Source organism: Tenebrio molitor, chromosome 2, assembly GCF_963966145.1.
Source record: "Tenebrio molitor chromosome 2, icTenMoli1.1, whole genome shotgun sequence".
Lineage (NCBI taxonomy): Eukaryota > Metazoa > Arthropoda > Insecta > Coleoptera > Tenebrionidae > Tenebrio > Tenebrio molitor.
In genome coordinates this window covers 30640160-30667084 of record NC_091047.1, presented here as the reverse complement: position 1 = coordinate 30667084, position 26925 = coordinate 30640160, and the positions used below count along the sequence as shown (strand labels likewise).

Sequence of the window (26925 nt, the reverse complement as noted above, 5' to 3'; positions counted from 1 at the left end):
CCTCGTCATTGTCGCTATTTAATAAGTCCGAATCGGAATCTTCAACCAAATTAACAATACATAATTGAGGATATGTCATGGATGCTAAAGTTTCCCATAAGCCTTGTCCTTGTCCTTCAATTAAAATTTTGTACTTACTTCTGGGACTGAAGCCTGTACAGCACTTAGGAAGAGTTTTATTTTAGATCAAGGGCGTAGTAAAGGGGGAGGCCAGGTGGGCCCGGCCCACCCCAGAATCCTTCTGGCCCACTCCAGAATAAAAGTAAAACACATTAAAAACAAGATACATCTGCAATATCTATCTATCATCTGTCTGGTTTAAAGTCTGGCCCACCCCAGCAAAAAATCATTGCTACGCCCTTGTTTTAGATTAGAATTTACCGAAAAAACATCCGCCACTGCTTCTATAATTTTGTACTTTTCGTACTTGCGTTTCCATTATCTCCATGAGTACTTTCTTTTATTTTGTTGAAAGCCTTTAAAATGTGCTGGTTGGTCTGCTTGCTTATTGATGCTTTACTTCGTTTTGGCAATTCATTCATTTTGGCAGTGACAATAATTATGACAATTTAAATCATTGCCAACTGTCTGATTTTCATTTATTTTGTAAAAAAAAAAAAAATTTTTTTTGTTCGACACTGTCAGAATTTGAGAATTTTCTCCCGTGTGAACGGATTTTGATAAATGTCAAACGAAACGTCAAGCTAATTTTAAAGGTCTTAAGCGATTTGGAGCCTTTAAGGGGCTCGTCGAACAAAAAAATGTTGTATTCAACTCGTTTGTGTGTAAATTGGGCCTTTTTTGGCACGCGTGGGCCATTTTAAAACGCGAGTGAAACGAGCGTTTTAAAGGCCCACGACTGCCAAAAAAGGCACAAACTCGTCAAATAAACCACTATTTTTTTTATGACAATTTAAATCATTGCCAACTGTCTGATTTTCATTTATTTTGTAAAAGAATCTAACAAAAAAAAAGTTCCAGTTAGTTCGTCATTACAAAAATGAATGCATTATATTTCATTTGAAGTGTCAGTTATTCAAATCGGATAAAGAATAAGTAAGATGCAGTGTCAAAGGTTTTTTGTCAGTCACCCTGTATATGCAACCAAAAATACTTCCGTGCATTCACAGCATTTGAATGGCTAGATTCGGACATACGTTTACAATTCCAAAGGCTTCTTTGATCTAAATAATTAATTGTTGATCGCATGGAAATAAAATTTATAAATAAATCTCTAACTGTTACCCGTTACAGATTGTGGAACATTATTTGTTAATTTTATAATGGAAGGGAAAATGAAAAACTCTCACTGGACACAAAATTGATTTTAATATACGAAAAACGATGTCGAAAGGAAACAGGTAACTCTGAAACTTACAGCCTAACGTTAAATAAACTTATATAAAAAATAACACGACTTAATCACATACGGTCCGACTATATGAAAAATGCAGACAAGTTAGTCTCGTGGAAAATAATGAGGCGCCCAAATTACTCATTTATATCACAGAAATTTTGATTATGTCCATTTACCTGTCTGCGTTATGTTTGTTGTCGTTGTGTCGAGTTTGATTAGTAAATGAGTAATTTGGGTAGATATTTGTTAATAAAAAAAATTACAATTCAATTCTATTACAAAATGGACGTTAAGCAATGAGGAATTCTTTTATTCTATACACTAACTCTAGCGTAGGTTCTTTGTACACGTGAAAAAATAATACTACAATAAAAGCCGCCACAGGAGACGTTTATACCTACATCGATATACATATTAATTTTTTTTTTGGTAGATTTTTGTTTGTTTTTAATTCGCGTTTCCACCCTGTCGACAGCCGTAAATCATCAAAAATCAATAATTGGACGTTTAAAGCCATTATAATTTTACAAGGCATAGAAGAAATGTCAGTTTCTACAATATACAGGGTTGTTTATATTACAGTTAAAGCTTGACAGCAACTTGAAACGTTTTCCACATTTTTTTTACAGTGGCAGTTCTATTTTTGATATAAAATCGCGCCGAGTGAAAAATCGTGAGGGAGGACGTTGCCGAATCGCCGATTTTTCGCGCGGCTTTAAATACTAGACAAATGAATCGATAATAAAGATTACCTACCTAAGACAATGTTAAATTTTTACTTTACAATACCTCTAACAGCGACAATCGAATATAAATAAATTACAAAATAACTTTTAATAAATATTAAATACAACAATTGTAAACATTGTTTATACACAAACGCTTCAAGCGTATTCAATAATTCCATCTTACTATAAATATGTTTTTTTTTTGTATATGACTACTCTACTATTTAAGGATTTATATATATATTTAAATATTTAGAATCCTTTATTTAGAGAAACTTTAAGTCACTTGAGTCGTGGAACGCGATATCATTTGCTAAAGACCGGAACGAAAAGTGTAGACGGGAGAGGGACGCCACGAACTGTAAGGGATCTTTCCGGGGCGTCCCGTCGAATGAACAGATGGCAGCACTAGCCTTCGTAACGCAAACTTTAGCTGAAGTGTCTCTAAATAAGGAGAACGCCAGGAAATTCACGGTTAATTATTCTATTTTCATTTTTAATAATGCATAGGTACTTGTTTGGCGGGATTCTGTTAAAGCATATGGTCCCTATAGTGTTTCTAGATATTTCTCACCTCAGCTAATTGAGTATTCATTAAAAATTTCTTTATTGTATAGCAGCCAGCATTATAACTATTATAATGCCCGAAACATGTAACACCGATGTTGTAACATTTAAACATATAATAAATAGCGCGTTTTTTATTTTTGCTCAATTTTTGGAAGATATTTTCATCAGTTGTCCAATAAACAAATAATACTGACAAGTACGTAAAAGTAACGGTAGAGAAAACAAACTTAAATTAAACATTATTGTCATTGTGAACCGAGAGAAAAAAAGGACTAGAAAAGTAGAGGAATTAAATTTAATATCACTTTGGAGGTCTACCTTCTAAAGAACCGGAAGAACCCTTTGCCTTTTTCGGGTGGCGGGGCCATCAGCATCGGCACCTGGTTTTTGTGAGTGATACGTATCTGCAATTCATACTCATTTTAAGATGGAAAAACATATTTATTTCAGTCGAATTGTTTAGATAAAATCAAATCAAAATGCATTCTGTTGAGAACTGGACCTTCGAGCCATTTGACAAATTGTTTCATCTGAAAATTTAAATTGAGACTCGTTTCTGGTGACAGCAAAGTTACCAACATTTACCCGATCTGAAATAAAAGTGAAGGTTCATTTATTTAAAATAATTTAAACGTTCACTGTCAAGGCTCGATTTATGAGCATCGCGTACATTATAGCGTATTTAAAATTTAAAAATAGCAAACCAGACATGTTTGTGTTTACCACTCGGTCTGATTTGGATCTTATTTTTCTGACATCTTGTGCTGTCGGCCTATTTTTTTTTTTATTTAAAAAATCGTTTGACTTTTTTAAAAACCGTGAACTTACGGTGGTAGGTGGTTGCATCCACGGCTCCCCGTCTATCTGCATGGGGAAGGTTTTTCTCGTTTTAATAACGACGGAAGAACATTGCGCCAGTCTTCGTCCGCTCGCCCTCAGACCCGTCCTTACTTGACCCATGTGAAGGCAATTTTCCAACCCTATAACCTCAATCAATCCGTCACCGATATCTAAAAATAATCTGTGAAGAGGAGACGAACGTTGCTGTAGTTAAATACCTTGAACGGCCACGCTCAGATCGACAGAGTTAAAACTGGACGTGCTCATTTCTTTTTGTCGCTTCTTCTTTTTGCTCTTCCTCCTCGATCCGGACAAGTGCTCGCCCCAGAGATTCGAACCTCCGTGTGTGTAAGGGATGTTCAGTAAGGCGATGCCCTGGAGCGGGGAGCCGTTCGCCAAATCGAGGGACACGTCGTCGCACTAAACAGGAAAACAAAATCTAAAATCGTATCTACCTTGAAAATGAAATAAAAAAGTAGAAGGGAAATTGTTAATAATGATACATTATGTATAACAGGTAACGAAATCGTGGTAAAAAATGTTTCACGTTTGTCACGCCTTATAGGGTTTCAGATCCAAAAAATCTGGTCAAAACTACAGGAATTCAAAAATTTATTAAAGTCATTCAGAAATTATTCAGTGAAGATGAAATCAGTTTTGATAATACATATTTACGAATGTAAAATGTTGCTCTTGTTTGTTTTATAAAATTTCACCATTATCAGATAATAATAATAATAATAATAATAAAATGTGTCTAAAGTTCATGAGGTATGATTTATTATAAAGTAGCGTTTGAGACTACAAATTGCATTGAACGCGTATTTGCGTATTCCGCTACGACATGCAACGCTTGCTCTGATTGTTTTTTTTTATCACTTTGTACAATTTTTGAAAAACTACCATGTACACAAATGACCTAAAACTTGATATGATTTTATTTTGAGGCGAATGCCGTGAAAATGTAGTAGCAGCGGCAAATTTGTGTAGACTACATTATTCTCACTGCAGACATCACACTTTTAAGAAATTTGAAAAAGGAAATAGAACGAATTGGCCAAAACAGAAAAGAAATAAGTGTCGAACAGTTAGGTACAACTGTTGAAAATTAGTTCGGGTAATCGAGATTGTAGATATGGGTTATGTCAAAGACAAATATCCAGACAAACTGGGATTACCCAATCTTCGGTGTGGAGAATTTAAAAACTAAACTAATTTCACCCCTACCATATTATTTTGGTTCAGGAATTAAAAGAGAGACCACCCCAATGTATTTTTAAAATCATGCAAAATTCAGTGATAAGGTAAAATTTTGCAATAATGGTGTGGTTAATCATCACTATTGCCACTACAACGCATTGAAAAACCTTCACTGAATGCTGCAAAAATTATGTTCAAGAGGTTATTTCTGTTAATGTGTGGTGCGGCATAATAGACAGTAAGTACCGTGAGATCATTTAAATTTATAATTAAAGTTGGCTATGACGTTAAAATTAGATTGGCAACACCATTGACATCTTGATTTGGTTTGTCAAAGTGGGACTTCAAAATTCAGTACAGAATATGAAACTGCGAGTTAACAGTTGCATCAAACACCTGGCTTGGGTAAATTTGCCTGTCAAAGTGTCAACACTGTCATTCAAATTTTCATTGTTAGAGATATTTTCATATTTGATGGCGGAAACAAAAGACTGAGCAATGTCACAAATTTGTATTGTCAGTGTCAAATTTCTCAAAGATGTTCGTGATTTAGGCAGAAATGCAGCAAATTGGCAATAAGAAAGTTATTTATCGTCGAACTAGAGACATAATTTGTAATTTGTAATACGATTATATGAGAATAATTTTTGCTTTTGAACCACTGACAAAAATTGGTTTCCTTAAAATTTATTTTTTCAATCAATTTAGCGAAAATTTAAATTTACCTAGACATTCCTTTTTACGGCTTTTATGAGAAATTTGACACTGACTATACATTTTTGTAACATTTCTCAGTCTTTTGTTTCCGCCACCAAATATGAAAATACCTCTATAGTCTATATACCAATAGATTCAGTCATTCTTGATCATCCGGTATAGGATCAGAAACAGAAGAAAAAAGTAGGGGTTATCGTTAAAAAAAAGGTGATGACTCCATTGCGTAAAAACCAGTGACATTATTTAAACAAATTGCACGTCACAAGATGGCATTTTTGGAAATAAAATCGACATGTTTAAGCGATTTTCTCAAAAAATTTGGGGTAGTTTTTCAGATTCCGCATTATTATCGGAAATTTTTGTATTGTAAACCAAAAATGTTATGTACTTAAATAGATTTATTAATATTTTTCTCAAAAATAATATCACATAACGCTATTATGAATTTTGTTGCAGTCTTTATGTTTTCACTGTATAAGTATAGGCTACGAAAAAATGATAAAAACATATCCAAAGAGGTAAAATTATATATTATATTATAATAATGCAATGTATGTCAATATCGGTTTTCCGATATACGGATGTGAGTTCTGGACTATCAGACAGAAAGAAGAATGAATGAAAATCGATGCCACAGAAGTGTTCTGCTGGAGAAAAATGTTGAATGTCTCATGGACTGAGCACCGTACAAATAGTTCGATCTTACGAGAGCTGAATATAAAGAGAAGATTATTAAGCGAAATATAGCTCGATATACTAAAATGTTTTGGATGGATTATGAGAAAGGAACCGGATACGGAAAGACTAGTTACACGAGGCAAAATGGAAAGAAAGAAAGAAAGAAGCTGCGCGCCAACCAGATGGATAGATGAAGTACCTAACTAAAATAACTGAAAAACCAGTACATACACTCACTTTAGAAGCACTAGATCAAGTGAAATGGAAAGAAGTAATACATGATCTGGCAGTGGCCACCGCAGGGATTAGACTGAAATATACAGGTGTCCCAGAGTTGCGAAAAAGCTCCATAACTTGTTTGTTCTTAAAGATATCAACTTTTTCTGTTTTCTAGATGATAGCTACGCTTCTGTTGCATATTCGGAAAATATTGCGGTATATATACAGTGTGTAACAATATTATAAAAACACTAAAGTTATGTTTTTTTAAATGGAACCTACCCAGTTTTATTTCATTTTTGGATTTTATGCTAAATTGTGAATCAAATCTACACAGTTCGTTTTTACTTATCTGCCATCGTTTTTGATCAGTGACGCTTTTTTTACCAGAATTCCGATTGTAGGGATACCTTCGAAAATTTGTACCTTCCAAATAGTTGCACATAAATTAAAATAATTGACGCTGTTTGATTCCTGAATGTTTGCCGAATCTGTTAAGTGTTTATTCAATAACGTGCTTAGTCGCATATGCCTACTGCGATTTTTTAAATATAACAAACTAAAAATATCAAAAACTTATTTTTTTCAAATGGCACCCCGCATTTATTATTGCACTGGTCCAAAGCTTTTTTGACAAGCTTTCCAACGGTATAGGGTTTGTATAGTCGAATGTGAAAATCTAGAGTGCTATCTTAAAATCACTAAAAACCACTAAAAATAATTAAATGTTCAATTGTTAAACACTGTTTTGTTGGTTGATTCATCTTTATGAAGTGACCATATTGTGTGATTATCTTTTGTTAGGCCTACTAGATTTTTGTATTGTCTTTTTAACGGAAAAATTGCACCAAATTTAGCGATTTTAGGATAGCACCCTAGATTTTCAGATTCGACTATATAAACCTTATATTGTTCAAAAGCTTGTCAAAAAAGCTTTCGACCAGTGCAATAATAAACACGGGGTGAAAAGAAATGAGTTTTTGACATTTTTAGTTCGATATGTTTAAAAAAACGCAGTGGGCATATGTGACTGAGCAGGTTGTTGAGTAAACACTCAGCAGATGCGGCAAACATTCAGAAATCAAACAGCGTAAATCATTTTCATTTATGTGCAACGATTTGGAAGCTACGAATTTTCGAAGGGACCCCTGCAATTCGAAATTCTGATAAAAAAAGTGCCACTGAATTTCATAAAAATCCGTTGGCAAATAACCGAGATATTAGGCTCGAAAATCTTAGCTGAGACACCCTGTATACCGCAATATTTTCCGAATGTGCAGTAGAAGCGTAGCTATCATCTAGAAAAAAGTAAAAGTTGATATCTTTAATAACAAACAAGTTATGGAGCTTTTTCGCAACTCTGGGACACCTGTAGATTTGTTACATATGGTTTTTTTAAAACAATTTGTTAATAAATTCAGCTAAAATGTTACACCGTTTAGTTATAAATGATGATTGTTGCCATTTAAAAAAATCAAGTTGGTATTGTATTTTAAAAACTTAAGAGAAAAAAAAATTAAAAAAAAAATTAATAAGTACCTGATAACAGCAAAATTTCAGCAATCTTATTCAAAACATTTTAGCAAGGCAGAATCGATTTCACCCTGTACATTCTCTGCTGGTACAAAATATTATCAGAATAATTCTCATAACTACGTACCTACCTTCGTTTAAAATGGGATCAACGTGTTAGGTTTTTATTTGCATTTATTCATTTATTTGTAGCACTTTTCGTTGTTGACTAAAAGAGAATAAAAGAAAACGCAATGTTTAACATTTTCATTATTTTTATATTTTTCCACAGGGTAATATTTTATAAAAAGCTGACGATGTCGTAAATAGCTTGTTGAGAGAGGTTATGTAAAAAAGAACGGAAATAAAAAACAAAATTACGGCCAATAAAAGGACATGAGAATCGGTCCACTGTTGGCAACTTCTTTATTATTTGTTTCATTTCAACAATAAAAGTTTTATTTCATTTGTATTTGCATTTTAAGCGTTTTCGGAATGTTTATTTTTATTTTTCGTCAATTCAAATAAATTCATGGAATGTATGAGAGTTCGTTAATTTTTAGAACTTTCTGGATTAGAGTGAAGGTCATGCGGCGACCATTTCTCTAATTGTAAGAGGCAAAATAACAACAATCAATATCTCCAATAATAAAAGAAAACGTTGGAAGGAGAGGAGACATTGAGGTAAATTTGAAATTTTGAAATAATTACTGTGGATTAGGTAACAACGGGTGTTTTTTTAAAAAACGGCGTCGAAGTTGGCGTTCAAGAGTCGATTGTGACTCATATATTTATTTTGTGACTGTACTATACGGATAACGGATCACGGATCAGCTGTTTAAATCTTACGCTTTTACACGAGTGGTGCGTTCTCAATCGAGTCTCCAACGCCAACTTCGACGCCAAATTTAAAAAAACACCCTTTATGTGGTATAAAAATATTTTGCAATGAAAATTAAATAATTATTTAATTTTCATTGCAAAATACAAATTTTGTATCACACTCGTTTCACTCGCGTTTTAAACTGGACCACTCATGCCAAAAAAAGCCCAATTTACAGATGAACGAGTTGAATACGTTTTTTTTGTTCGACGAGCCCCTTAAAAGCTCCAAATCGGTTAAAATCTTTAAAATTAGCTTGACGTTTCGTTTTGACAAGTTTTGACATTTATCAAAATCCGTTCACACAGGAGAAAAATTTCAAATTCTGACAATGTCGAACAAAAAAATAAATCAAAAACAGAATATTTTGCAAATTATGAAAACTGAAGTTCGTCAATTAGTTTATTCATAGTGTGTTTCTTATTCGCTTGAATATTGACTGTGACAAGGAAAGAATTATAGAAGCGCGTCTAGAACAATCCCGAATTTGGACCTGTGTCGCAAACGGAGTTGATGTCATCGGATCTCATGGTCAAAAAAAGCTTCAGAAAAGGAGCGCGGCACAGTTAGTGAGAGGATAGCGAATTGTTGACGAGCAAAGAAGGTCAATAACAGACAATAGTGCACGAGTGGAAATTTAAGTCAATTTTCTGTAGTGTCTTTATTTGGTATAAATTATCAGTCGACAATAAAATTAGTTTTAATTGTTTTCACAAAGTTTCTTTAAATCGTAGAACCCACAGTTATAAAACGTTATACTGGTATTACTCTTACATATCATTATAATTACATACGTAGATACTCGTACTTGTAAAATATGAAATACGTTACCCACAGGACAAAAACTTTTAGTAGACTGTATGTATTTGCTGTCGGCCGACTGTATTATATTCTCGATTACCCGAACGCTGTATGTAAAGGGTGTTTTTTTAAATTTGGCGTCGCAGTTGGCGTTGGAGAGTCGATTGAGAACGCACCACTCGTGTAAAAGCGTGAAATTTAAACAGCTGATCCGTGATCTGTTATCCGTATAGTGCATTCACAATCGACTCTTCAACGCCTACTTCGACGCCAAATTTAAAAAAACACCCGTTATGTCATTATTACTCATTTCATTATCTATTCACTGTCACCATTTAAATTTAAATCTATCACGAAAGAAAACGAAGCAGCCTTTAAATTATATTCTAAAAGGTTATGGTTTAAAACCAAAAGTGTGGCATCGAGGTAAATTTAAAAGGTTACGAACACGTTGAAATCATTAATAACTTAATAGAAACAATTTCGATAACTGCCGATTCCTTCAAAATTGTTTATTTTGATTTAGAAACGTCTAGTTTTGGTAAATAGGCCGACATCTTATCGATAGCTGAGAAATGCGAAGAAAATCCTTCATTATTCATTTACCTTAATCTATCATAATTTATTTCACCAAGCTCTACAGAAATTACTGGGTTAGAAAATATAAATGAAGAATTCCATGTCTATGGTAAAAGAGTAATCGATTCCACTATATGCCGATTTACCTACAGGAGTTTCTAGTATTTTAGAGTTTTTCGTCAAAGCTATCGCTATTAGTTGTCCATAATGCACGTTTTTATAAAGGGTCATTATAAATAATATAAATGATTGTCCCATCGCAGTAGGCGTTGGTGGCGTAGTTGAATGTGCCGCAAGTCTTATAACCACGGCTTCCTAGATTAATAAGAGTCGAAGCCTCTAATACGGCTGGTCGAGTTCATCAGTTGAAAGCATTTTTTCTGTTCCTGAGAGGGCGCCACTATACATTTGTGTATTTGGCTGCTTAACCGCGTACAAATCTCATTTTAAAAAGAATCGTAATTTGTATGTTACATACACTACTTCAAAAAGTAGATTATTGATAGAAAAAAAAAACATTAATACGATTTTTCATTAATTTAATTTAAAAAATATTCGTTTTTTGGTAGAGGGCGCTACTATACTTTTGGCTTTTGAAGGAACAGACAGTTCAAGGAACTCGACCAGCCGTATTAGAGGCTTCGACTCTTATTAATCTAGGAAGCCGTGCTTATAACATAAGTGAGACTAGTATCGCCGATAGGTGGCGATACTGGCAGTAGTGGAAATTTGTCTTCTATAGTCTGTCTCAATTCTAAATTTCCACCACCTGTTGAATTATGTTGGCAAAAAAAAAAAAAATTGTTATAACCAAAGTTGGCAATGTAATTATTTTATAAACATAATTCCAAAAAAAAAAAACGTTATTTACTTGACGCTAAAATGAAAAATGGTCTAGTAAACTGTTTCGAAGAGATAAAAAGGTTGGCACCGTTCTTTTCCATTATTCTAAAATCTTGAGTTGTAAAATCGACACAGAGAATGATAACCTCACAAAAGAACCTGATTCATTTTCCACCAAATAGTGTTGCCGGTTGTATTTCTAACGTAGAATGCAGTGTTGGTGGAAATTTAGAATTGAGACAGACTTTAGTTTCTCTAACGTTGCGAGGCTGGCGGCACATCCAAAATTTGTGTGGGTTTTCAACGCCAACTGCGATGGGACAATCGTTTATAATGACCCTGCACAAACTTCCATCTTCAAGCCATGAAAAAACTTCAGTGACTGAAAATTTTGAATTCATCATTGCTGAATCATCTGATTCCTTATTTATACTCCGAAAAAATTTTCGATCGAAAAAGAAAAGGGAGATTAAATCTTCTTTAGCAATAGATTTGCTTGAATGTCAATTTATAATTCAAGCAGATTTGGTTGGATATAGCAAGTCTTAAGCAGCACCATTCAAGGCAATCCCAAAAAACAAGGAATTGCACTCAATTTGAAGACTTTTTGTGGGATCACAAGGAAACTGGATTTTTTTCTTCTGATTTAACCTATGTTTTTGAACAATAGAGTTTCATCGGATTTTTTATCATTAAAACAAGCAAACAATAAATCATCATTATTATTAATTTATTTCTATTAATAAGAACATTTAGTTAGTCTTTTTTCGAAGAGCTGTGCTGTAGTTATTTTAATCAATATTTTACTTGATATTACTTAAATCTTTATTAATCAATAATTAATTAAATAAAAAATTTAATTTCAAAAGGAAACTTTAGTTTCGACCTATTCATGCATCTCATTTGGTAGATTCTTGAGGTAAGTATAGATAGTTGAACATTTTTCTATCTTAATTTAATTTAGTTTTTTTTAAACGTATATGCAGTTTCTACGCTATGGTTTAAAGCGTGAATTAATTTTTACTTGCTACAGGTGAAACTTATGAGCCGTAAAAAAATAAATGTTTTCCTGACAAAAGGGCGCACCTTAATGTTTTTGAAAAAGACGTTAACGATTTCCGATTTAAAATACTGAATAACTTATCGAACAATTCCTTTACGACTACAATCCATAAATCCCTTGAAATGTATCAGTAATTGAGTTTGTATGAAAGTTTTCTGATTAAAACTTCTCGAATAGAAAAGTATTGAAGATTTAATCCTTTTAAATAATTTCTCAAAACTAATTTCCTTGTGCTGAATGCCAGATAATACTTTTTTAAAATTCTGAGCACAGCTTTATTACCTCAACGTAAATTCTACAGCAATACCTAACTAAAAGATCTGCAAATTCCTTTATTAATATTATAGACCAGAATTATCAAGCTAGGGTGGTAGTTAATATAGTACACATGTAGTAACACATCGAATTTCGAAAATATTGTTTGTTTCATAATGAGAAAAGATATCTACACAAACGCAAACGTCTTAACATAATATTAACATAATAATAAGTTATGAACACATCATTTCTTCTTGCACCGTTTTAGTTCATAGCGAATATAAGAAACGTCATGATATATTCGCTAAAATTATACACATGAATTTAGCAGTTAAATTCAACTTATTAAAGGATACACAACCACATTATATTTATAAACCAGAAAGTTGTTTCGAAAATGACAAAAACAAATTATATTTTGATCGTACAGTTTTAACTGACATTCACATTCAGCATAACAGACCAGACATTATTATTTTAAATAAACAACAAAAACAAGGATATCTTTTAAATATAGCTGTTCCAAATTCACACAATATAACACAAAAATTAATAAATATTTAGAACTCTCCGTAGCTATGAGAAATCTTTGGTGTTTAGAAAAAAATTCGATTTTACCACTTCTAATTTCAGCAACGGGAATAGTACCGCAATCTCTTTTTAAAAATTTAAAAATTTTGGACTTAGAGAACACATTGGTGGTTGAAATTCAAAAAGGTATATTATTATACTCATGTCATATCGTGAGAAAATTCCTTAACATTGACACAGAACATAAAACACAAAATGTGGAGGCGAGACGCCAGTAATTATGTTGATAAGCAGTGCACTATTACTTGATAGTATTATCCGTAATAGTGTATGTACTCCGGCAAAATTGCCGTGCCGCCAGGTGGTGGAGGGAAAGTGAAAGTTATAATATGTATATCATTTTTGCTTCAATTACTTCTGCCATTTTTAAGTAATGCAAAAATACGTTTAGTGTTGCGACAATTTTTTGGGTCAGTATATTACTTAGTATTAACAATTGTTAAATAACTGTGGATGGTGTAAAAATTGGTAACTCACGGTTATTTCTATGTCTTCGTGGAGGTTCTTGCAGGACGCCGCGAACTGCTCGGAGGTGGCGTATTCAAAATACCACAGTTTATTTTTCATGCGACTGTTGAATTTCTCCGGATTTTTTTCCCTCTCCAGATGAAATTTGACACAAATGGCAGCGTCCTACCCCCGAAACAGACGCGACATTATCAGATCCGAAGACCCACCCCCCAAACGACGCACTCACCACTCCCACGGAAAAATAATTGTTGATTATGTTGTAAGGAATTCTTGTATCGGTGATCTTCTGGTCCGGATCCGGAAGCGAAGTGTCGGACAATTCGATCAACCACCTGTCTAGCATGACGGGGGCCGCTCTGGCAATTTTGTGTAAAATTTTGTGTATCGATTCGCCCTCGTATCCCCCGCCCCATCGCAAACACCTCGCCAGATCGTTCCCTGTCCCCAGAGGGATGACTGCAACAGCCGGCTGACATTCCAGTTCGACTTTGTCTAAAAATAAAAAAAATATGATAAAGCGACAGATCGGACAGATGCGGAAGCGGTCGGGGTCAACACATTTTCACTTTTCCCGGACAATTCGGTAATTTTTCCTTCTCTGGAAATAGGACCGAGTCGGGAATTTTCTTGACGGTCTCGATCGAAGGTACATGATTTACAACAAGTGGTAAAAACAAATGCTCCGGAACCCACCCATCGTCTCGAGGACCCATCCGACCGTGCCGTCGCCCCCGCAACAGATCACTTTGAAGTTGGGCACGTCTTTGAACATGCTCAGGCCCTGCATGGGCCCCCCTGTCGCCAAGTTGTGGACCTGCCTCGGGTTGAGGATGTACTGAAATTTCCTGAGTATCCTCGAGCCCTGTCGCCCCCCGGACTTCGGATTGATGAAAACCAATAACGGCACCGAGTTCGGTGATGTGGTTATTTGAAACGACATCGCCGGTTGTTTATTTGTGGTATTGACGAAATTGCCCTGAAAATCGAACGCTCCTTTAATTGACAACCACCCGGATTAAATTTGATACTACGAACGTTGTCATGGCCATACTTGGACCCCCTCTTCTGCAGGGACCTCTGTCTGTCCAGCACGATGGGGCAGATAGCGGTCGGCGGCAGAATGTGCACGGCATGCTCGCCCAAACCGCATTCGGCCTTCACTTGTGCCACGCACTTGTTATGTAACTGAAAAAAAAGTAATGTAACTTGAAATGGAACTGTCCAAATTAGACGTGGAAGTCCCCATTTTGAACTCCATTGGAAAACTCCAATTTAAACTTGAGATCTTCACCTTCAACTCGAAATCGTCTACTGTGAACTTGAAGAAATGAAGAAATGAAGAAATGAAAAAAGTAAAAAACTTGAAAATGAAGAAATGAAGAAAGTAACTGGACACGTCCGACTTTGGACGTAGAAAATTCCAGTTTGAACTACGAAATGTTTAATTTGATCTTGCGAATGTCTTTTTACGCGAACTTGAGAGTGTTAGGTTCTGTTGTCAAAGCGAAAAAATTATGAGTTCTTCGTTGTCTTTTAAGACTTTTTTTTGTTTGTGGTCAAAATTCATTTTTTTTTTGCATTTTTTGGTTAATTTCTAATCTAATGGTGTTGTAGTTAATTTCCATAACATTTCGTCCAATGAAATATTTTATAAATTTCCGCTATAACCGCCACGGTTGGTTTATTTCGTGATTTTACCGGACTAAAAGAGCGATGATCGATTCCATCCCGAGGGCTAATGCTCACCGTTATTTGACACCATCGACAGTGCAGGCCCGTAATGCCGGCTTTGACGGGTTTCCGGCATCGGGAGCATTTTCCTTGACAGTTTCCTTCCACCCAGTGGTGCTGCAGTGTTTGCGACGATTTTTTGCTCTTGACGTAGGTCGCAATGCAACTCGCCGGGGCACGATGAACACATCTTTCGTGGACCGTATATTTGCAGACTGTAAAAAAATAATTCAAGAATTCTTCGTAGAAAAAGGACGTGCGAAGGTTACAACCGGTGACCTGTCGATACGTAAATACGGCTTAATGATGGATGCGACGGAAATAACACGGACTAGCGACAATTTCTTTTGTGATGCCAGATCATAACGAGATTACGTCCGATGTATTCCGGAAAATTCCGGATTTGTTTTGTAGGATCAGGTCGGGGGCGGTTACTGCGGCAAAAAACATCGCCAAAGAGGCTTCCTATCTGGGGCTTATCAATTCCGCCGACAAACAAGCCGCCACTGCAGAAATATTTTTACAGCGCGCATTCAGGTTAGTGATTGTGAATTTTTTTTTTTAAGTATATAATGAGATGGACCCGCCACACTACCGCGTCAGAGGGTACGATTCAGTGAACGTAGAATTTTTTTGCAGCCTGTTATGACAGTGCTTTTTCGCAAGCGTCATAAATGAAGACTTCGCTGCAAAACGGCGATAACTCAATAAAACTAGAATTTTAGCAATAAAAAAATAATTGCTACTTAATTTTTGAAAGACAATTTTTTTTATTTAGCATACATATACAGGGTTATGATAAAGTAACGCACAAAATTCAGAAAACGTACAGTATTAATTTTTGAAAAAAATGCAAAAACACGTCAAACAGTTTTTAGAGTAAATTCTTGCTTTAAAGTATTGTTTAGGCCCAGTTTATTCACCTTCAAGTAACGTTATTTGAACGGTAAATTACCATGGATCTACCAATAGCAGATTCTAAATCATAGCAACTACTGGCCAGATAAATTTACTTGAAGGTGAATAAATCAGGCCGCAATCTATTAATTAATTAGTTATTATTAAAATCAAGTTTATATCGTTCTTTATTAATTTGTTTATTTTTTTTATGTAATCCCTATTAAACTAGATTTTTATAATCCAAAAAAATAAGCTCTATCAAATAATCTAATTGGAATCGCAGCTTCCCATTTGGAAAAAATATTAATGACGTTATAACTGACAAATTTGACCCAATTTTTTTTCTATAAGTATACGTTAAAAGATGCAGAATTAAAAAAAAAAACTGTTTACGGTGTTTTTGCATTTTTTTTCAAAAATTAATACTGTGCGTTTTTTGAATTTTGTGCGTTACTTTATCATAAGCCTGTATAGAATATACAGGATGTCTCAAAATTCGCGAATTCCGAATTCAGAGCCTGGTAGGGAAGGACCCAATGGAGCTCGAAAAATACTTAGAAAACAAAATTTGCTCTTCCTGATATAAGCACTTCAATTTTGTTCAATATATAGTAGCCTTCATATCCACAGTGGCAAAATACTATTCTACGTTGCCGTTCCATTTTTAAGAAAAATTACAAAAATTCAAGATTTTTTTACTCCAAAGTAAAGCTATTTTTCAAAAAATTGTTTTACGTTATTATTTTCCACAATCATCTACATTCTACACCATAAATAACAATAAACACCCTGTATATAGAATTATTGTGAAAATTCAGAAAAAAATATCACCAGTTTTTTCAAAAATTCATTTTTGCAGTAAAGTTTATTATCATTACTGGAAAAAATTAAAATTACAATTTCTTTTGGTTTTCCTCTTTTGTCAATTGTATTTCACTCTTTCTCAAAACTATTTCCTATCTCTATTAAATATCTAAGGCCCGTATTCACCAACGCCAGTTAAAGTTAACTGTAGGTTAAAATGTTTCGTTATCTTAGTTACCTCTTGTTACAACAATGTTTTCGTATATTTTAACCTACAGTTAACTTTAACTGGCGTTGGTGAATATGGGCCTTAGTGACGTAAATATGAAATAGTTTTGAGAAATAGTGAAATACAATTGACAAAAGAGGAAAACCAAAAGAAAAACACGGTAAATTAATTATACTTTATTGATAAATCTATTTCAAATAAAAGATAAATAGAAAACCCAAATTAACCCAAATTGGCTTTTTTTTTGCGCCAAACAGTACTGGAATATAAGTGCAAAAGGCCTTCTAAATTTGCTTATTTTCAATTGAATTATATGGAGTTATCACTATCGTATAGCAAGAGATTTAGTTGTGCTTTAAGTGTTAAATAAGTAACTTTTTTAAATAATTTTGTAAAAGTCGCTCATTTGTAAAAGGAACTGATTTTTCCCACTGCTACGAGTTTTCAAGCAAATAAGTCTTTTAACTGTACTTACAAATGAACAATATTCTGAAACTAAACTGGAAGTACGTTCTATGAGAAAAAAATTTAAATAAACATTTTTGTATAAAATATTTTTTGATATGCCTCATGCCACAAAATACCGTGCGATCGAATTAAAAAAAAATCAGAGTAGGCGCAAATGGTGGTTCGAACCAATCAAAGCATCAGAATAGCACAATCCAGGTAACTCGATTTTTTTTATTCGATCGCACGTTATTATAACAATCAAATCCTTACAATAATTCCATCTGCGCCGAAAATAGGATCGACCTGCATTTATTTGCTTACTTGTAGCAATTTGCGTTGTTGACTAAAAGAGGAAAAGAGAAAATATAATGCGCACATTTCCATAAATTTTATATTTTGCTGCAAATACCGTAATGTTTTCTAAAAAGCTGACGATGTCGTCAACAGCATGTCTGAGAGGTTATGTAAAAAAGAACGGAAATAAAAGATGAAATTACGGCCAATAAATGCATCTACGAATTGGTCCACTGTTGGCAACTTCTTTATTATTTGTTTCATTTCAACAATAAAAGTTTTACTTCATTTGCATTTGCATGATAAGTAGGTATTCTCATATTTATTTTATTTTCTTTTCGATTTAAGTAAATAGTGTATATGAAACGTGCAGGTGTAAGGAGATTTTTAGAATATTTGAAAGTAAACTAAAACCTCAAGGTCATGTGATCTCCACTTGACTGAGAGGCAAAATAATAATAATTTAATAATCTGTATGTCCAATACCTTTTGCCTTTTCGACAAATAGCGGACGGACCAACTTTTGCTTAAAAATTAGCAAGTAGTGATTAGAAAAACACTGCATTTTATTTTACTTTTACTTCTGGCTTTTAAATATTATTCCCTCAATGGAATAACCTACAAACAAGCCACAACTGCCGAAATCTTTTTACAGCTCGCACTCGGATTAGCGAATGTGAAGGAATTTTGTTGGGAGTAATGAAATGGACTCGCCACACTACCACATTAGAGGGCACGATTCGGTGAACACAAATCTTTTTACAGACCAGTTATGGCAACAATGTTTTTTTTGTACCTACACATTTTTCAAAAATAATTGTGAAAAAATAGGATATTTGGTTTAAACAACTAATAAGAAAGTGTAAGTGAATTTTTGAACTAATTAAATTTTTCTCATACATGTGGACGCATGGACGAAATTCTGAGAGCAACATGAATAAAAAAAAAATGAATGGAATCTTTTTGGAGGATTTTAACCATTTCATCGATGTTAAACAATGGTACATTATATCGTTTTCGTGATCGGATCAACATGTCTGCGATTTATGAATCCAGAGCGCATCTCGCAAATCAACAATAGCTGCAAAAGTGCAAATTGTAACGCGACAATTTAATTCCGGGATCCATCTCGCGCTCTCGTTTGTTAGCGGATAATCACGTCAGAAAACAGGACTAACATGTGCAGCATAATCCCTTTTTTCCTAATCCGACGAGCATATTCAGACAGAGATTGCAATACGCCGGCCTGCTGAAGTGCTTCAGTCGCCACAGATGATTCCCGTCTTCCTTGACGTTAGTGTCGAGACCGAGCAAGACCAGAAGGGGGATCGTCGTTAATCCGCCCCTCTTCCACTCTTCCAGAGAGACTGTCCCATCTGCGTCGTAATCTATTTCGATCATCATGTCCTGGAGGATCTGGAAAGGAGACAGAGTGGAAAGTCGTCGTGGATTCCGATTCGCAGATTCTTACCGGTTTCAGCTCTGACACGTCCCAGCCGAGATACTCGGCAACGGCCATCATCTGGTTTACTATGCAGTCCATCTCGTTGGTGTCCAAGACGCCGTTGCCGTCAGTGTCGTACAGACGGAACATAACTACAATGCGGAAATGTGGTTGGCTGTTGCGAATAAAAGGAGATACGTACACTCTAGTTTGTCTTCGGGTCGACCTGCTTCCAGAAGCGACAGGTAGCACACTATGTCTTTTAAGGAAACTTTGACGGTGTTAACGTCCAAAGTGCTCGCTTTTCGCACGATATGTCTTACTTCTGCAACGATTTTTAAAGTAGAGAAGGGAACAAGGGGAGGGGTGGTGCGAGAAACGTGAGCGGCAAATAACAACGACGGAGGAGGAAAGATGGGATCCAGTCTCAAACGAGTCCAATAAATTTCACTTTTCAAGTTTACAATTGACACAACTAGAGTTGCTTAAGAGTTGTGAAACAAGTATCATACCGCACCCGATGGAATGAGCCCTAATAATCCTAATGACTGTACACGTCTGCGGTTTCTATAATGACTGAAGAAACTCAAACAACTACTACTAGACTCGTTCAAAGACTGCTCTGCCGACCCACCTTCCAGTTTTCCGTTATTAACCAGAAGCGAATTGTTGGACTTTTTCGACGAGTTCCTAGAGATCTGGCTGTGCGACGGCGACGAATCCGTGCTCTTCTTCCCCAACACCTCGTGACACGAATAAGAGGTGTGGGTGACGGTCAGCATCGGATGAACGGTTCCTGAAACTTACCGTGGAGAATCGTCCTTGTCCCCCATAAAACTCACCTGTCTTGCCTCGAGTGGAGCAATCGCTGTCCGATCTGTGATGACCCAAGAGTTTCTCGCCGATGCCGTGGATCTTCTCCACGAGCATCTCACCGTAAGTGGCCGTTTTCTCGCCGGGCAAGAGGCTCTTGCACTCGATGGGCTCTCCGACCGAATTCACGTTCGGAGTGGAACCTGGAGGAGTTGACGAAATCTTGTTGGAAATGGTACTATTGAATCCGTGATATCACGGCGAGGTCTAAATATCTTATTTAGCGAGCGGAAAATGAGAATGAGGAGTTAACCCGGCGCATCCGCCATATCTTGATAGGGACGATTTAAAAAAATATGTTGAATTGTCTATCCTTGTCATATCCAACTAAAATAGTCATTTGTTTTTTGAGATGTAAACGTCATCAATTCGTAAGACAATTTTGCTGGAATTCGGAAATTGTTGAATGAGGAGAAAATGTTCTTCGTGCAGACCGGGTGGCAAGGTTGTCAGGAAAACGGGTGGAGATTACTTCTTGTCTCGCGTCCCTTAATCGATTAACGCAATGCGATCCTAATTATATTCCATATTACTTAGCATAACGAGCAAACAGAGAGTTCCGTAATTAAGAAGGCCATTAAATCGAATAGGTTTAATAACATCATAATCTTTAGCAATTTCCGTTGAAAATTGGTCATAAAACGTCTCGTGACTCGGATGAGCTACTGCGAAATGTAAACACGACCGACTCAATACGGTTGAAACCTTTTGCCTCACCCTCTTCCTCGTTGTATTAGAACGAGAGATCTCTGAATAACGAGGCCGGAGATAAATAAAATATTCACGTTTTCAGACATGTCGGAAGCACACAAATTAATAGGTTTTAGCATTTGTACGAAGGTTAATTGGACGAAAAAGCCTATTAAAATATTTAACGGGGCGGCAAACAACATACAAGTGTCAAGCGTGTTGCCTTGTTGGGCGCAGCAAAGAGCTAACAGCACAGCGAGCGGATGAAATATAGTGTTACTGGAGCGTGTAAAGGGCGCTAAACATATCGGTACGCGAGCATTAGTCGAGTGCCATTATGGAATCCGTCGCCATTTTTATTTGCCTGTCCACTGAAAGCTTTTACGCGCCCGAGGAGAGCCAGAAGAGACGTCGGAGTCGGCGTTCCGTCGTCTAATGAAGAATTTCTCAAATAAAACTCGACGGCAGGCGATCGCAATGAATACTAACGAAATTACTTAAGTACATCCTGGAAATTCGGGGATTACGAGAGTGGAAGTTCTTATTCGGGCGAATTAGTTTTCCATTAAACGTTCGAATTAAAAGGGAAATTTGAAATCAGCAAGCACAAAATGATGGTTACCTTTGTTATGAGATGTGATAGGAGCACAAGCAGTGGTAGAGCTAAGTACTGCCATTTCTTTAAAGGCTTTACCTTCGACATTTACCCCCTTCCTAACAAACGACAAAAAAAGGTGACGGCACAGCTCTTCGGGCGTGTGGACTTCGAGAAATGTATCGAGGAATTTCCTGAAGCCCTCATAGTCGATGTCCTGAAAAATGGCCCCAGTTACAAACAGATAATGATGAGGGTACTTAAAATTTAGATGAGAGGTGCAAAACAAACGAACAAGTTGATCGACGAAAATTGTTCATGTTCAATTAAAAAAATGTTGTTTCAATTGTCCGCAATTAATAAATATCCAGTAATCAAATCAGTACGATCTTTCCGTGTCTGCTCGTAAAATGATACTTCGTACGTTTATCAGCGTCCTCTGGCGGTTGCTTTTCAAATTATTATTATTTGTACAACTAGTTATGAAAGTCATACTTTTTTCACGAATTTGCAGATTGATTAACGAGGGCGTAGTTCGAGTTAATCAAGCAAATAAGTGAAAAAAGAGACTTTCATAACGTGTTGTACACACTATTTTTTTGCATATCGAGGTATGCTTTGACAATCATCTCCAAGGAAATGGAATAAAATGATGCAAAAAAGTACAACTTTCACTACGATTTTGCGTGTAAAAAAGTGCCACTTTCATTACGATATGCAAAAAAATAAACTTTGCTTCTCTTTCTTAGATTTCACGAATTCTTGAAAAATTTAACTGTAAATATTTTAAGAAAAATTATTATTTGGTCGTTTTTTCAAAAGAAAAACTATAAGAATCTGATCTTTGAGGATATTCAACATTGGCTGCGGCCAGTATTTGGATGGGTGATCGTTGGGAAATCTAGTTCCTTTGTAACTTCGTTACTTCGTCGCTTCGTTACTTGATTTCCATACTTTTTGTAATCCGTAACGTGGTACGAAAAAACTCTGACGTGACATCATGTAAAAAGTGCTTTTAAAAAACTATCATTACCTGATGGAAATATCCTTCCAATTTAAAGTAAATCTGACCTAGATGCATATTAGCATATTATAATAATTAAATTCAATAGATTTATATTTGTATTAATTACTAGAGAATTCGGCGCGTAGGAACATGTTTCGTATTTAAAAGGTACTACAAAATTACCTAATAGAAAAGGATTATCCATGATAATTCTAAAACTCTGTGGTTGGTAGTTTTACTGTCGCACTGGGATTAAAATCCTTTTTTGTTTATTTAAGAAAAAGCACTTTCAGATTTTTTTTTGTGCTTGGAGAAAAACCTCTTGAGAGAATTGTCGAGGTTCAGAAGAACCACAGGGAACTGACCAACCGCGTTAAAGTGCAGCCCACGATGTCGCTAATCTGCCGAGATGAAAAATTCATCGGTTTCGGGAAAAGGTCAATCTATTTTAAGGATTACTCACAATCCCTCGGCTCTAATCGAGAATCTAATTAGCGACATTCGCTGAGAGTTAAATTAATAATAAAAGATTCATATCGTCGATAAAATACGGGAATGGAGGGTTCGTCATTCGCATTCCTAGAGCCGAGTCATGCCTTTGATAGGTTGTATTTCGCTTATGGCGGAAATTACGACCTCAGATGTAATATGTGAGTCGAATACCCCGACAATCTCTTCTATGTGTCTGTTGAAGACGCCATGATGCAGAGGAGGAGACGTTTTGATACGACTGTATTCATATTTGACAGAGATGACGTTGTATTGGCGGATGAAAATATATTTTTCTTTGAGGAAGCTTTAATAGCCCCACACAGAGGCATTACATCTTTTCAGACGGTGAAAGCTATTGACGACGACTTCTAATGAACGACGAACATTACTTCAGAGAATTATTTATTGCACTATTGCGACTTTGGAAAGTTTGCTGTTAGATTGGATTTTTGCTGCTTTATGATGGACAGGCAACCAGTATTACAGAGATGACGACAAACCTGCGGGATGTGGAAGGCGGTCCATAGCGCCCGGACTTTACTGGCTACTGTGCAAACCTGATCTGCTCTACATATTGGTGTAATAATAATAAAGAGTGAGTGTTACAGGATCGTACTTTTTGTTCGCATCATTTCCTTGTTAAAACCGATATTTTTTTCAGATGATGCATTAAAAGAGAGCTCTCCTGAAGCGGATGTGTTTGGCATTCTTCCACTTCATCATTTTGTCGCAACGCGCGTACGCTTATTATTTTGTTAACATACTTTTACCGGCGGAGTATTTTTAAAATTCGAATTTCGGTTAGCACCCAATCATGTGGACATCTGGAACAATGGTCCCGTCGAATATTTAATAATAGTTCGACGGTTAATAGTGGTTTGCGGAACTCGATCCAGAAACCCTACATATTTCATGGGTTTATTTGCACTCGCTCCGAAAATGCTCCGGGTTAACATGCAAATTTTCCACATTGTGGGGGGTTTGGCGTTTCCAGACCCTCCAGCGATACATTAAACATGAAAATAGAGCTTTATTAAATATTTAAGAGCAACGTTGACCATTATTAAATCATAATTTAGGCGCGTCGCAAATGGGACGTGGTGTGTCGTCGAAATGGGAAAAAAGGCGAGAATTAAGGGATTTCACGGAGGCTATCCAAAAATAGAACACCAATTTAACGCCTTTAATTATTTTCTGTTTTAATGCGGCATTCGCACAACTGAGAATTGTGTTAGTGCTGTGGGCAGTCTCATTTGAATTTTTTATTTTTTTTTGTCGGGGCAGATATCTATTTAGTTATTTGCAGTTATAAATATATTTAACGGAGATAGGTATAATGAAATTATAATAAGTATAGACAAGGTGATTCACGAGTGATAATTAGCCTAACAAAATTTGTGATGCAACCAACAATACATGGCCCCCATAGTTATTCAGTTTGTGTTTTTATTAATTATTTCACATAATAGTTTTGATTCAATTTGATAAATATAATGTCGGGCATGTTGACTATGTTGTATAAAATTAAAATTGTATATATTTTTAAAATCCACTTAATCGGTGCAAATGTAATGTTGGCAGCATCACAAATTTCGTTAGGCTCATTATTACTCGTCAATCACTGTATAAAAAATAACATAACATCGAAAATAAAATTCCATTTTATTATTATACCTATTCAAAAAATTTAACTTTTAAGACAAATACAAACATGTGCTTTGCTATTTAGTAAAGTGCCATGCAAGGAATAGTGGAATCATCAAAGAATCCGATTGGGCAATTTACTTAACATCTTCGGATTTAGTTAACTCTAACTGAAGTTTAGGACCAGTGCAACAAATTTGTTAGTTAAGTCTCGATAAGTTACTCCAAACTGCTAACTGCGACCGGTGCAGAAAGAGATTAGACACATTTAAGACTCTCTCCTATTGTTAAGTCGCGCAATGTGAAACTTCAAGGTCATCTGTCGGCCATTTGTTCGAAAGGTAAAAGAACTGAATTAACAATTTAAACAAACTATATTACATGAGTTACAAAATGCATACTACAGTTACAATGGATTGTGACTGGTAATATTTTGACTTTCCGAAAATGTCCAACACAAGACTTAAGGCAATAAATTATTACAAACATAGCAATAAGTCTGTATGGTGCAAGATGCCGTGATGCGCTTGTTTCAGAAGAGAATATGTATTATTGTTGATGTTTCACATAAATAATTAGGTAGGTATGGTTTAAATCAAAGAAAAGTATGTAAAACTTTCGAAAACAGTTATTATAAAGAGCTTTCTTACAATTTTTTTTTTATTAGTTTATTACGTTCATTCGGTCGAGTAACGTTCTACCTCTTTAGCAAATGGCCGCCGTTTCACCTTGAGGCTTTAGTTTTTCGCAGTTTAGTGTATTGTGGTAATAAATCGAATAAACGAATTTTTTTCTTTGTAATTGTTTGGACTTCCTGGTAGTATAGAAGCTGTATAGAAAGTAACACATTTTTTGCACGAAACCGTGTATCAAAGCTGTAAATTTAGCGAACGCTGTAAATTTAGCAAACGTCTTAACTCACAATAAAATGGTTTATTCAGACGGTTGTTTATTATAAATGGTCCTCGAAAAAGGGAAACGGCGATTTTATGAATAAGACATCGCGTCCTTTATTAAAAATACACAAGCCCTCAATATTTCGGTAAATAAGTGTTTTCCGGAGCGGGCAAATTGAATTCATAAGGGTGGATTAAACGCAGCTTCTCTCCACATCGATAAAAACGTAATCATGAAGCCACTTGCGCGGTAGCTAAATTAGCAATCTGTTATCGAGGTAGCGAGGAGCTAAAGGCACGCTTGACAGAAGGGGAAGGTCACGGATGGGGGTGGGCTGACAAGGGGCGTTCGACGGGGGAGGATCCGACGAAATCTCCCGGAGATTGGAACTGTCAATACTCGGATGGATTTCGCTACACCGCAACATTCCGGATTTCTATTTTCTGACCGGGGTTTTATGTGACTAATTAATTAACAGACTTGGCCGTTGACTTTTCAACAGTCGACGTTTTAAATTAAAATCCGTGAAGGATCGGGGTGAATTCTTTTTTTCGTTTTCGACTTCTCGACAAAATGCAATTTTGTAGTAATCCGCAGACGGTGCTGGCACTGTTCCAATCAGATCGCGATACATTATCGTCGTTAACATTTAAAGTTTGTAATGACCCTTTGCAATATTCAATTTCTGGAATTAATTAGCGTGACGCTAAAAGGGTTGATACGAGCGTCGGTGGTGCGAAAAACGACGAAAAAGAAAGAGAGTTGTCATCTGTCCAGGTAATTGAGGCTTCAATTGCAGGTTCCACACCAGAGTGTGGTCATAAAATTCTCTCCGTGTCGGGGCTTTACTGTTTATTATGTCCTAAATTAAGAGGAATGGCTTTAGAGTTGAAGAAATGTAGCAAGAAAAATAAATGGCTGTCTTCTAGTTTGAGAGATGCTGCAGTGAATCCTCAGTAATTCGGACACTCAACAGGAAAGCAAGACGGCTCTAAAACGGAATGTTTCTAATGGCAGTTTTCGTAATGGTACAGTCAAAAGAGAGTCGTTTAAGGCAAATAAAAATAATAATTCTGAAAGTTTTATATTCGGCAGAGATGTTCGTTGAAGGTTCTTGTTGAACAAAGTTCTGGAGGATTGAAGGTGCCGATCATTATTGTCGAATTCACCGCTCATTTACTGTGCAACTATCAAAGTTACAGAAACAATAAACCATACACAGGTTGGCCCAAAATTCGTGGAACAGCTTAGCAGTACGTTGTTAAGTAGTCATAAAATATCAGGTAATAATATTTAAAAAAATCTATCTTCTTTTTGTAATATAGATGATATGGACCTTTTTGTTATACTAAATGTGGCAACATTTAAAAACATTCGATTTATGCCAATACGTAATTTCCAATTGTTTTTTTGTATCCATGGAAATAAGAAAAAAATAATGATTATTTGTTAAATGGGGGTATAATAATTAATCAACATAAGTACATAACATTTTTGGTTTACAATACAAAAATTTCCGATAATAATGTGGAATCTGGAAAAGTGCCCCGAATGCTTGCAGCGTTT

The 26925-nt window shown here is 35.6% G+C and overlaps 1 protein-coding gene across 4 annotated transcripts in view; it reads right to left on the bottom strand.

Moving 5' to 3' along the window:
* Positions 1-1309: 1309 nt before the first annotated feature.
* Positions 1310-26925, bottom strand: part of Dgk (diacyl glycerol kinase 1) — a 166574-nt gene continuing 140958 nt past the window's right edge. Inside the window, exons 5-18 of one of the 4 annotated variants that reach the window (XM_069039627.1) lie at positions 21348-21537; positions 20005-20178; positions 19797-19958; positions 19365-19487; positions 19190-19314; positions 18897-19134; positions 15057-15256; positions 14346-14495; positions 14004-14286; positions 13537-13802; positions 13317-13472; positions 3714-3915; positions 3484-3665; positions 1310-3059 (exon numbers count right to left, since the gene is read on the bottom strand). In XM_069039627.1, the coding sequence (XP_068895728.1) occupies positions 2970-3059; positions 3484-3665; positions 3714-3915; positions 13317-13472; positions 13537-13802; positions 14004-14286; positions 14346-14495; positions 15057-15256; positions 18897-19134; positions 19190-19314; positions 19365-19487; positions 19797-19958; positions 20005-20178; positions 21348-21537 (2541 nt within the window). In that variant the 3' untranslated portion in view covers positions 1310-2969. The other 3 variants (XM_069039628.1, XM_069039629.1, XM_069039630.1) reach the window with 3 other exon arrangements.